The 12,453-nt window shown below is 38.1% G+C and overlaps 1 protein-coding gene across 4 annotated transcripts in view; it reads left to right on the top strand.

Moving 5' to 3' along the window:
• PLPPR1 (phospholipid phosphatase related 1) overlaps positions 1-12,453 on the top strand; it is a 127,206-nt gene that overhangs the window by 88,095 nt on the left and 26,658 nt on the right. For all 4 annotated transcript variants that reach the window (XM_085299967.1, XM_085299970.1, XM_085299971.1 and 1 more), the window contains one exon: positions 8,141-8,329. In XM_085299967.1, the coding sequence (XP_085156093.1) occupies positions 8,141-8,329 (189 nt within the window). The remainder of the gene's footprint in view (positions 1-8,140; positions 8,330-12,453) is intronic.

The following is a 12,453-nucleotide window of genomic DNA, read 5'->3' as shown; positions in this document are numbered from 1 at the left end:
ACTTTTAAAAGACATCAGTCAGAAGAATAAATTACTTAATTAGTAGGACTATCTGAGGATTATAGCTGGTAATGGACCACTGCAATTCTGGTTCAGAATTGTGTTTCAGTCTTCCAGCAAACAGTGCTCCCAGCAAACCAGACCCAGTGTCTCCGGTGGTTCCTCTCCTACTTTGACACTTGAGCAGATGCAAAAATCTGCTGTGGTGCTTTGGGCTTGGCTCATTTTTATACTCATAGCTTGTCTACTTAAAAGCTATTATGCTGTCTTCATAGTCAGTGAAACTTGTGGGTAAGCTTCTCTCCTCCTTTTAGACTGGGATCCAGACCCCTGGAATCCGTGGGTCACTTACCTGGCAAAGTCAGCTATATTTATTGTATAAGTATCACCAATGAAGGTAAGCTCTACAAATTAAGAAAAAAGGTTGAAAACTTTTGCTTTAAAGTGAGAGAGTTGGAGCCGTGTGTACAGTGGATTGAGCTATACTTGATATCAAGGTGCCACCTCCTGCAGTATATTTTATTTCCTATATGCCAAGAAGTTGTACCAGTTATAAAATCTGTACACCTTTATGTCTCTGTTGCCATTAGGAGTTCTATACTGCTTTAACTACACAGCTAGACTCAGAGAAATTTGACTTCTTTAGATGGTGAGCTTGTAGATAACTTTACTTTTCTGTAGTGTAAAAGGGCAAGTAAATTAGTTTCCATAAAAAGCAAGCTAAGACTGTTTTTTCTACCAAGTGTCATTATTTTGAGRGACCATACTACACTCACAAAACTTCTTTTCCTGAAACATACATCTTAGAAAGATATAAAGATTTTTTTTTTTATCTGAGAGAGTCTTCTTCAGCCTTAGAAACTATACTTAGTCCCAACTTAATTATTAAACCGGTAATATTCTTGAAATGGACTTGTAGGAAGCTTTGCAGAGATCAGTCTTTAGCTCCTGCATCAGAAGTCTGTGCATTTAAATAGCCCCTGCCTGACTCTGAGCTGCCTTCCAGCTTGTGTTACCAGGCTGACTGGACTTAAAATTCCTGTGACAAAGCCATGTTCTCTAATTGATTGCTCTCAGAATAGACTGTAATGTGTGTGTACCACAGCTGCTTAAGAATATTCTGATTTCAAATCAGATTGCAAATTCAGCTATGTCAGGTTGAGGCAGAAAACACCTCTGCAGGTTGGTAGCTTAGCAAAGTCCTTGGCTCACATACTTATTCTGACACAGCATAAAGTATGTGACTATTCTCTGTAATGGAGCCATTCACTTGGAATTATTTTACAGAGTTATAACTCCAATATAGGTTATTTTTCTTACTTACTCTAAAAGAGAACTATTAATTCATTAAAGATTCCTCTAGCTGCCTTGACTTTATTATGCAATATTTTCACAAACAGCAAAGATTTGCTGCAGCCAACTCTTTGGCAACCTAAAAGATTTTGCACTTGGCCAGATCCTTACTATCCACTAAGAACATTCACTCACTCAAGAAGTTATAATCAGGGTTTCAACACAGGAATTTCAAGAGTCCTGAAAAWATTTCAGGAGGCATACTGTGAAAAACAAGGCCTATTATAGGAATTATTGTAGGTAAAATTGTCATATAGTGATACAAATCCAGTATCTTCCAGGAGTCTGTAACTCTTCTGCCAGGATTTAAAGGAAGTTGGATTGTTTAAGGAAAGAAACGCTAATGGATGAAATGTTTTCTTTCTTTAAATATGTCAGGCAGAAACACTAAAGAGTTAAGAGATCTATCAGATGAAGGATGCTGTAGTAAATTGGTATCACATGACCACAAATAACTAGAGACCTCACTAATAAAAAATTCTTGAACCATGAACTGGCAAGAGTTTCTGAGATCTCATCCTAATTGGAGATACTACAGGAAAACAATATTGAGATGAATTGAGATAGACCCTTGTTCTGCCTTCAGAAAGGTAAGAGCAGGTCCTGAATTTTAATGATCCACATAGTTGCTTTCAATTTTCTGTGCCTCTGAAATCCCTCTGCTACAGTGGTGAGGTTACAGTGTCCGTCTCCAGAGAAGTGCAGCCCCAGAGCCAGGACTGAGAAAGACTCTGACTCATCCCAAGGCAGAACAGAGTCTAGGATGCAGAAATAAGCATTTCTAATATTATCCAGCAGAAAGCAATGACATGCTCCTAACAATTCCTTCCAATATTAACTTAGCTGTGCTATACATCATTAATATGTTTCTGTTTTTATGGCATACATACAGTGTGACTGTCAGATGCTCAAATATGTATATTCTGAGAGTCTCACTCTTATCACCTGACTTAAAGGTGGACACTAAGGTTTTTCAGGCTTTGGATAAGAATTGGCCAGTAGAGTTTTCCAGAGGAGTGAATGGAAATCTGATTAAAGTTGGTGCAAATCAAATCACATGGCTCGAGACTTCAAAACACCTTTGCAGATTTATGATGCTTTGCTCATGAAATTGTGACAGTTAGAATTCAGGAACTGAAAACCCATTAAAATGCATTGAAAATAAATAAACTGAGCAAGAGGTGCCTGATTGACTATTCACTACTGAACATCTCATGCAAAATATTTGTTTGATTTCTTTTGGAATAAATAAAAATGTGGTCTTTTATGCTATCGTTTGTGTGCAAGAACAATTTTCCAGTTATCAGTCATGCACATTAAAGGCATTGTACGATAGATCAGCAGTAGTGTGTGGGAAGACTGATAAGTTGAAAGCATTTATCTAGCTATATATAAATACTAAGAGTACTGAGTTTTTTTCAGGTTCACTGATATGAGTTTGCGTTGTGATTTATGTAAGTGACAAAATACCTTAGTACACACAACAAAAAGAGGTTTTTGAGGTGGCCACAGGCCTATCTTACAGGACATACATGTTGTGTGGCTAGAGGGAATTCTCAAAGCCTTTTTCTTTTCTTCCTCTTTCCTTTTCTTTCTCCCTTATTAAGTGCTTTAGAGAGTCTTCAGTGAGGCTGATATAAAAGCTTTGCTTGCTGCTGTCAACTGTATTTTTACATTAGTCTCTGCCTTTTACAGCTTTATGCCCTTCTCCTAAATGGGGTGTGCCTCTTGCTTCCTTGATTGGGGAACAGTTGCCCCTTCTATCAATCCAAAAAAATGCTATTTCTCCAAAAAAGTTCCCCGTGGTGGTAGAGGGAATAGTGAAGTGCTTTGCAGTGAAGCGGGGAGGACTTTGTTCAATATGAAACTTCAGTCCCACTATCTGATTTTGCTATAGTTTTGTTTCCACAGTGCAGTGCCCTCTGACTCTCTCAGAGTGTTAAGGTGAAGATTTTTGGAAGTATCTGAAGGGCACTGGGATTATTGAGCCTAAATCATATAGTTTCCTATGAAAATCCATCTTGTTTCATATTCAGGACATAATCTTACACTAATACCTGATTAGGATTACCAGCAAATAATTACTGATTGCCCAAAGGAGATTTCAAGCTTTGCCTCACATTTCTTGGACCTTTGAGAAAGGAATTTTTCCTATTGCAGAGAACTCCCACAACTCAGAGGAGTGAGAGTGTCCTAGGACAGGGAGGACTGCAAGGGCAAAATCAATGTGGGCTTCTACAGAGGCGCAGAGTTTAATGGTGTGGGGAAAAATGGATGTTAAGTGAGGTGCTCAAAATTAATCCAGTTAAATGACTGACTTTGAGAGAAAAGCACATACCAAGTGTTTGAATCCAGAGTATCAGCTTGATCTAAAATCTGCTGAAACCTTTAAATTAAATGGGACTGGATTGGATACATGATGCATTTGGTTAACTGCATCCTGAGTAAGCTTCTGCAGAATCAGGACCTGAGCATAAATCATAGGGCTTTTTCATTTACAGATTATTGACTGAGACAGAAAAAAAATGGTCCAGAGGAAAAGTAAATCTTGGCTCTGCCACAGGCTCCGCTGTGACTTAAGGGCAGTCACTCCTCCTGCTTATATCACCCTCTGTAAAACAGTGATAAGAGCATTTTCTTATCTTACAGTGGAGAAGTAATGATAAACATTAAGGATTATGATGTACTTAAATACTGTGGTAATGGAGGCCATTAAGCACCTTCTTATTCACTGGCTGCTTTTCTAAATGGAATTACTGAGCGATTTTAATTTTTCTTAAGTAAACGCAAGGACATTAGTCAATAGRGATTAATCAGAAAAACATAGCAAAATGTCAATTTAAAACCACAACGGGTTTTCTCAACTATGTAACTTGATGTTCTGTATCTCTATCTTAAATTAACCCGCCTGCTGTTCTTCATTGCTTCCTTCAAAGACTATAAACCTGAAAATAAGCAGAAAAGGCAAAGCTATTGCTGGCTACCAGCTGTCTTTGACCACAAAAATCAGGGATTTCTACATTTGTCACTTCCTATCTTAGTTTTAGCAAAAAGGGGTGGCTGACTGAAATAGTGTTAAACATCTGTGGCCAGTAAGTTAAAAAACCCAAACCACAACTCTTGCCACAATAAATGGATATGAACTTATCCTCCGACTGACAAAGAAAAAAAACATGTTCTTCTGTTTGCCTTTTGCTTTCCTCAGTTTTCTGTCTGAAAGATTTCTCTTCTTGTGAAATTTAGCAGGTAAATGAGCGAAAATACATTTTCACGGATCTAGTTATTTTTCAATGTTGGCCTAAAAGCCTCGGCAAACATTTGATCCATGTTCTGCTTTGACCAAGTAGACAGGCACACATGTGTTGCAGGTAGTGCTTTCAGACCAACTAACGGAACAAGCAAACACTGCATGTAGTAGAAAAGAGTTTCCAGAGAAGAGAAGGTTATGGTCCAGCTTTGCTGCTGGGATATGTTAAATGATACAGAATTGTGGTTTGGAAGCAGATTTGACAAGACACTGAAAAGGAAATAAAGGACTGTGCTTTTCATAGAGCAAAAGGGCTGTGCCCTTGTGAAATCTCTAAATCAATTCATCTTTAATTGATTTTGACTCATATCCTTCAATGTCCTAGACATGCGCTTTCAGTTACTTCCTTTTTCTGGAGCAAATGTCCCTAATCTAGATTTAAGCAACATGCAAAATACTTCATCATGTATTTGATATCCAAATTAAGTTACAATTATATATATGAACTCACGTTTTCACATTTAAGAATCATATTGTTTTTGAAGGAAACTCATTTTCATATTTCATTTTTACAGTTAAAGATACTTGATTTTTTTAAGGAAATTAGTAAAACTTCCTCATTTCCTCATTGGTGTTCACCCAAAATATACCAAGCAGATGCAATGTACAAAACAGACTCATAATGAACAGGAAAGAGTAAGCTAATAATGGTCACGATTGATCATGTATTAGGTGAAAGATAATTGTTTTATCACTCTTTTTATTTTGGGATGGAGAGAAATTATGTCTATCTGTAGATCTGCAACATACTCATCACAAGAAGATTTCAAAGTTCCTGAGAACTTTCTGCTGCTTCTAAATCTTCACTATGAAATGCTAATGATAAGGCATAGGTCTGGAAAGCCAAAGAGAAAGAAAGCCCAAAGAGGACTGTGATCCTTTAGATCCCTCTGGGCTGTTCTGTGATTCCTTTGTAAAAGCYAGTAAGTCAAGAACTGATTTTCTATGTATTTGTAAAAGAAGTTAAACTCTTTGTCCCACAGCCTACCTAAGTACCTTTGAGCCACAGGATACAGACCCTCTGCTCTCTGTTGCTCAGGTAGGGATTCGCAGGATGGTTCAGACCCTTGTGCTAGTTAGCACAGTAATCTTCAAGGTTTTCCAGTTACTAGGGCAGACACAGTTTTTTGCAGGAAGAGCCTGATCAGTTCATCTGAAGGCAGCTCCAGATCTGGGATAACAAAGTTCTGGAAGTGTTCGGACTTCTGGAGTTTGATCACTTGTAAAAGATCTGAGTTTTGAGATACACTGAAAATGATTAGTGTAACTGCAATTCCTTGCAGGGTAGTAGAGTTCAAAGTCTTGCATTTCAAAATTACTGAATCACCTACAGGAAGCAAAGCTTCAGAAAATAAATATTAAATTAATGTTTTATCACGGAATTGGTAAAGTTGGAAGGGACCTCTGGAGATCATCTAGTGCAACCCTCAAATGAGTGGCCTGTATGGGGATCTAACCCACGACCTTGGCATTATTATAACCATGTTCTGACCAGCGGAGCTAAGTTGTAGAATCACTCCAATGTGATATATTACATTTATACACCACAATAGGGGAAAGAGATGCATGTTTCTTGAAAATAATTGTGTGGATTCCTGCTTGCATAAGTTTTAAAAAGGAAGCTATGTGCTTTGCCTATATAATTTTCTCTCAGTTCCATAGTTCTGTAACCAGCTGAAGTAGATATTTAAACCCATACAGCTAATTGATTTGACTAAAAGACATTAAATAATCCAAGCTACCTATATTTTCCAGCTATAGAATTAAACTGCAGCCTTTAGAATCTGAGTGCAAAATGTTATTGCTAATTTTTAAGGTGATGAAATATAGAATCACTCAGCTTTGCTGAAGTCTATCTTCTGCTTCCATCATTGATTTTTCTGGTTTCATGTTTTTTCTAATTTTGGTCCAGCATGTCAGTCAAATATACCATAATTTGATGGCTGTCCTCTGTGTCATGATTTGGATGATGTCATGACTGGAGGAATGCATGAACAGCTTTTATGTTAATCTTTGATAAATATTGAACAAAATAATTTATTAAATGTTTATTCTTATCGTAATCTTGTGGAAAAGTTTTGATGTAAATAACTGGGAGGGAAAATAAGGTTTGATAAAGTAACTTGCATATGTGACAATTCTTGTAATGGTGGTAGGAAGCACTCTAAAAGGATTCTGAATCTGAGATTCTTTCTGTAGTTTTTGTAAGTAGTCGCATCAGTGCAAAGTGGAGGTAAAATAGTATCAGAACTAAAGCAAGGAAGACACCCAATCTATTAAATGGTGTGCATTAAAGGTATAAGACATGCAACTTTTGCTTTTGTCTGGCTCTGATCAAAAGTCTGCAGGAAGAGAGAATTTTGCAGAACATCTAATTGTACTAATTTCCAAAACAGTATTGCTATTTTTGAAAGTGATTAGGAATATAACAATATATTTCCTTTGCAGTCTGTGAGAGAGGAAACAAGAATGATGAATTAGTTTATCCACTTAATTTCATGAGATGAGGTTTATGATAACCTTTGTGAAGTTGTTTTGAGATGTGTTGTTAAAGTACTGAAGGAAACTGACACAGACACTGACAACTTAAGTAGATTAAATGTGTATAAATGTAAAAAAAAAAAAAAAAAAAAAAAGAAGAAGAAAAAAAAAAAAAAAGAAAGTTGATAGTTGAGGCTTTCCAGCCAGCCCATTAAGCTATTAATAAGCTATCAAAAGAAATATTCCTCATGATTTCTTGTGCATAAAGATGAAGAGCCAGATTCAAGCCAGGGTCTGTTTCAAAGGAGGTTGTGATGGAGCAGTCGGGCAGTGCAAAAGTTACCCCAGCCAGTTGTTTGGAGAGACAGGATTTCTGAAGAGAGTTCAGTAGAGCTTTCCTCTAAAGCAGCAGCTCCAAGAGGAGGTGAGTGGCAGGGGATGGCTTTCCCTCCTGTGGGGTCTTTCTCTGAGCCGCAGAGGACTCCTCTGCATTAGCACTGTGTGCTCGTGCACCAGTGTGGATTTACAGCTGCAGCTGGGAAGCGTTCTGGCTTTAGGTTCCTCTACGCTTTGTGATAATCCTTCCCAGCTCCATACTGCTGTGCACAGGTTTTAGCTTGCTACTGTCAGTTCCTGCAGCGCAGCTCCTCGTCCTGCTAGTTTGCATTGATCATTGCTGCTGGTGACACTCACATGCCCTTTGATAAAGTAGCTGTCAAACCTCCTGTCCCTCCACGAGCCCTGTTACGGACCGACTCCTATCCGAGACGTTCATTAGCATCGTCTGCCAAAAGGTTTATGTAACAGATGTTGTGAAGTGGACACACAGAAACACACACACAGACGCACGCTCACACGCACGCACACGCACCRATACTGCAAGGGCTGTCAGGGTGACGATGAAGGGAGGATGTTCTGTGGGACTAGAGCAGCTTGAAGGCACGGCTGCGTCCATGAAAAAGCAACTAATGTCTCTGTGTGACCATGCTCTATTTTCAGCTCGTCATCATGGCTGGGACTGTTCTGCTCGCCTACTACTTCGAATGCACTGACACTTTTCAGGTGCATATCCAAGGTTTCTTCTGTCAGGATGGCAATTTGATGAAACCATACCCGGGAGCAGAGGATGAGAGCTTTATCTCCCCTCTTGTGCTGTACTGTGTGCTGGCTTCAACTCCGACAGCTATTGTAAGTAAAAGAAATTATCTGAATTCTTTGCTGTTGCTCTGCAATAGTAATAACCCTGATATATTTCTTTGTCCCCTTTCCTCCCTTTTCAGCTGTAATTGATTTGCACTTAGCTGGCTCTCTGTTTTGCTTTAGACCAGTATAATCTTCGTCAGTTATCTCCAGTGGTAATTATTCTGAGCTAATCACAATGAAAGGTTGAGGGGTAGAGCTTGTTAAGCCTGTCACAATAGCTCACTTACTTCAGTGATTAGTTGTGAATTRTGTAATTCCAGAAAGACCCAAATACAAAGATGATCTGTCACTGAAAATAAAATAATTAGGATAAAGCTAGAGTAAAACCTGGATAGGACATGCCACATATCCAGGTTTTTTGCTGCTATAGTAAGTGAACTACTAAAGCGCTTTAGCAAGCATAGATGAGCAGAAAGATGTCCAAGGTTAGCAAAATTATAAGTATTCTTTCCTCTTTATTTATAATCTTTATTTTTGACAGTCACATGTTTTTAACTTTCTCAGGTTAGTTTTCTTTACTAGCATATAAAAGAGCTACAATGTAGTTGTTCCCAGCAGGTTAAAATAAATATTCATTTATCTGAATACATACAATTCTGAACAGATTATTGCATCATTGATTAACAAAACATTGGCCTTCTCCCCTTTTCTGTACAGACAGTTTAAAATTTCACCAACAGCCAGAGACTCTGCAATTGCAATTACATTGATATATGCTTATCAGACCGTGTCTTTCTCTACTGTGTTATCTTCCATTTCTTTCTCTTTATTTCTTTGTTATATTTGCTATTTCTTTCCTAACTTTACTTTGCTGTCCTTTCAAAAGTTGATTAAAGCTGTGCATGATGTATTTAATTCTGATAAGTAGATGCTGCACAAAAGGGACATAGTCCATTATAAGTTTTTGTCGGCAGTAGTATTAATGCATGAAGCTGTAACACAAAAAATGATAAGAAATGTCAAAGGGATCTACAAAAGAGGCTACAGGTTTTTGACATAAGACACCTTCTGAAAATGTACTTATGAAAATTCTCTGCAGTAGCAATTTTATTTTCAGTAGTGAAACTCGGTTGAATGTTAAGATATGTTCATCTTTGCTTCATGCTGCCCTGATACAGGATTTGCAAATAAAAAAAGAATTTTTTCCTACTAAAAAAGATAGGGGAGTTTGAATGTCATTACCATTTCTAGATGAAATATTACTGAAAATAGTAAGCAATTTGTGCCTTGTTTTAGTGATATGGCATTGAGTTGGCAAGTAGTAATAAGAATGTTTTGATCTTGTGTTTAAAACCTTGCTCTGGCAAAGTTTGCTGCAAACTTTTCAGGTTTTTCTCCATGCAGCATGGATCACCTCTGCTCAATGGATCAAAATTTTCTTTCCTTTCAGTGGCCTAAGGAGGATTTTCCTTAGTTACTCTTATTTACGAAAAAATGGGTTGGAGTCATTTTCAGAACATGATGATAGTAGTCTCTGCCYCTGGGAGATGTTTTTGTAGTTCCCACAGCATTTGTTAACACAGGAAATAAAAGATGAGAGAGAACACAAAATAATGTTTTTGGGACACAGAGACCTTCATGCTAGTACTGCGTTGGGCTGATGTGTCTGTGTTGTCCATTGCAGTCTGTATCAACCTGAGCCCAGCACCAGAGAAATCACATTTGTCTGGTGCTGGACCCAAGCTAGTAAGCGTTTTCTCTTGGAGTATGTGCTACTGTTACTGAAAATGACTGAAACTGAAGCTATACAGCTTCATTCTAGAGAAGTTGTCAGGGGCAATACTGGGCTCTGTACATCATGGTTCACTGCCATCTGTACAAAGGTGCTCAAGCCAAGTCAAGTCAAGGTTAGTGCCAGTCCTTCTTTAGARTGTCTTTTTACTCTTAGGTGAGGTGGTTGTTGCTGTTCTGAATCTTTTGGCTCATGAATTACAGTGGAAGGAGTTCAGTAAACACAGACCAACCTGCAAACCATAAACAGCTATCTCCTTCTTTCCAACGAATATTTCCTGCTCTGGAGATCCTGGTCAGTTTCTAAAATAAATTGATTGATTTGACTAAGAGGGACAGTGGCTCTATTTGATTTATCTGTTGTTTTATTCTGCCACTGCTCTAGCACCTTGTGGCATGAGGGGAATAATTATTTTTAGGGAGAAGGGAAGGAGCCTAGCAGCAGTGGTTCTAGTTAATAGTTTTTTGGAGCTGTAGAAAATCATCCAGGAGTTTGTGCAAGCCCACTTTGATGAGAGATTATTCGTGGACAGCAGACAAGCAGCCTTTAAGTGCAGTCCTGTGAGAAAGTTTGAGGAGGGCTCTAAGCCCTGATTTCAGCACCGCTATGAGATGTTACAGTGTTTGAAAACCAAAGGCGATCATCTTTATGAATTTTGGAAGATCTTCATGTCTCAGGTATTTGGCTAAACAGTTTTTTTCTGCTGCACTACGTAGTTAATCAACATACTTAAGAATTACAGAAGTCTTTTGGTGCTCTAGATGATAACCCTTTAGTCTCTGATAAAAAGAGGTTCTTGTGAAGGAAAATGCTTGAATCTTATGGTGACACCATAAGCCTGTCTCCATTCTGTGAAATGCATTTTTTTATCAAATGTTCTGTTGAGTAGAATTAGCAACTTCCCTGCAAAGTAGTGGGGAAGTGATAAATTAAGTGGTAAATTGCACCTAAGTAAGGACAAACCTGTTTTTCTTTGCAAAGAAACAACTAGCCATTTTATTTCTGGTTTAGGGGTTTGTCCTCTTAAGCGTGCATTGTAAAACTTGATTAATATATTTTTCCATTAGCCCTGGTAGAAACGAGAAGTTCCTAGAATCGTTGTCTCTGTTTTAGAATCAAATTGTAGTTGTTTGTAGGTTCTGGCACCACATGAAGTTTCGCAAGATATGTTAGGTTTTACTTACATCTCAGGTAAATTGTGCCAGCTGTGCTGACAGTAGTGGACATTGATTACTGAACAACTGCTAAGTTTCCAGCCTTTCTCTTTTCACATGGAGGTGGGTTTCTAAATGCTTTCAGGTCATCTCATGATAAAGAGTTAAGCTGCGTCCTTGGCAAAATGGGGTGCATAGGAGTGAGGTAAAGCTGTGCAATTGTTTATATTCTGGTGTTTCCCTTCTGGAAACTAATAAATAGATCTTGTTGTTTGTTACAGCWCTTTCAGGCACTTTCAGTGTCAAGATCTTACAGAGCTTTCATCAAGGTCCTATTAACATGCCACTTTCTGTGGAACAGTGCGAAGACAGGAAAATTTCCCCTCTTGATTTTACTGAAATTCTGGAACTTAATTATTTCAGACAATTTTCTCACAACAAATTGTGTTTGTGCAGAGTGATAAGGCAATTATTGGTTGAGGGCAGACTGGAATGTCAATTGTGGATTGCGGGTCTTTTGTCTTGGAGGAAATAAGTGAAATCAGTTTCTCTTTTCTGGAAAAAGTGCTTTATAAAACAGTTCTTTGTTATTGTTTTCACTGAAAAGAAAAAAAACAGAACGAAGTAATAAATAATTGAATGTAAGTTTGGGTTTTGTTCTCAGCAGATTGTGAGTGAGTTTACTCTGCAATGTTTAATTGAAAAATCTGCTTAATTTCTTTGTGTAGTTTTACAAAATATAACACTGATTCCTGTGGGCAAMAAAAGACCTGTATAAATGATGAAAAAGATGAAAGAGTACGTGAGAAAAATCTCATCTGATCTCCTAGCCATCAGCCAGGCAGCCTTGGGTCAGTGCCTGCCTACAGTTCACAGAAATACTCTGTTTTGGGGAGGGTATTAAGTCAGACCTCTGCGATTACTTGTATCCTAAGGTGTCTTTTTCAATGTGAGTATGGATAAGGCAAACAGAGCACGAGGAAAAGGAAAAAGAAGAAGATTATGTTGCTTGATGTTTGCTGCTCAGACTTGACAATAGAGTCTCAGCTGCACGATGGTCAATATTTGGCACTGCGGGTGGAAGATAGGAAGGCTGATAAAAACCATTGAAGATACACTCAGGAGGGTCCTGAGATTTAAGGAAATTAAGGAACTGGAAACAGTGAGAGAAATTCAATGTGGACTACATTCCCTTTGTGGGATTATAGAGAAGATAGAGCCAC

This window comes from Rhea americana, unplaced genomic scaffold (genome assembly GCF_003343005.1).
Source record: "Rhea americana isolate MKP2758 unplaced genomic scaffold, rheAme1 scaffold_158, whole genome shotgun sequence".
In the NCBI taxonomy this organism is placed as follows: Eukaryota; Metazoa; Chordata; class Aves; order Rheiformes; family Rheidae; genus Rhea; species Rhea americana.
The sequence above is the reverse complement of the archived record's forward strand: the minus strand, read 5'-3'. Positions and strand labels throughout refer to the sequence as shown.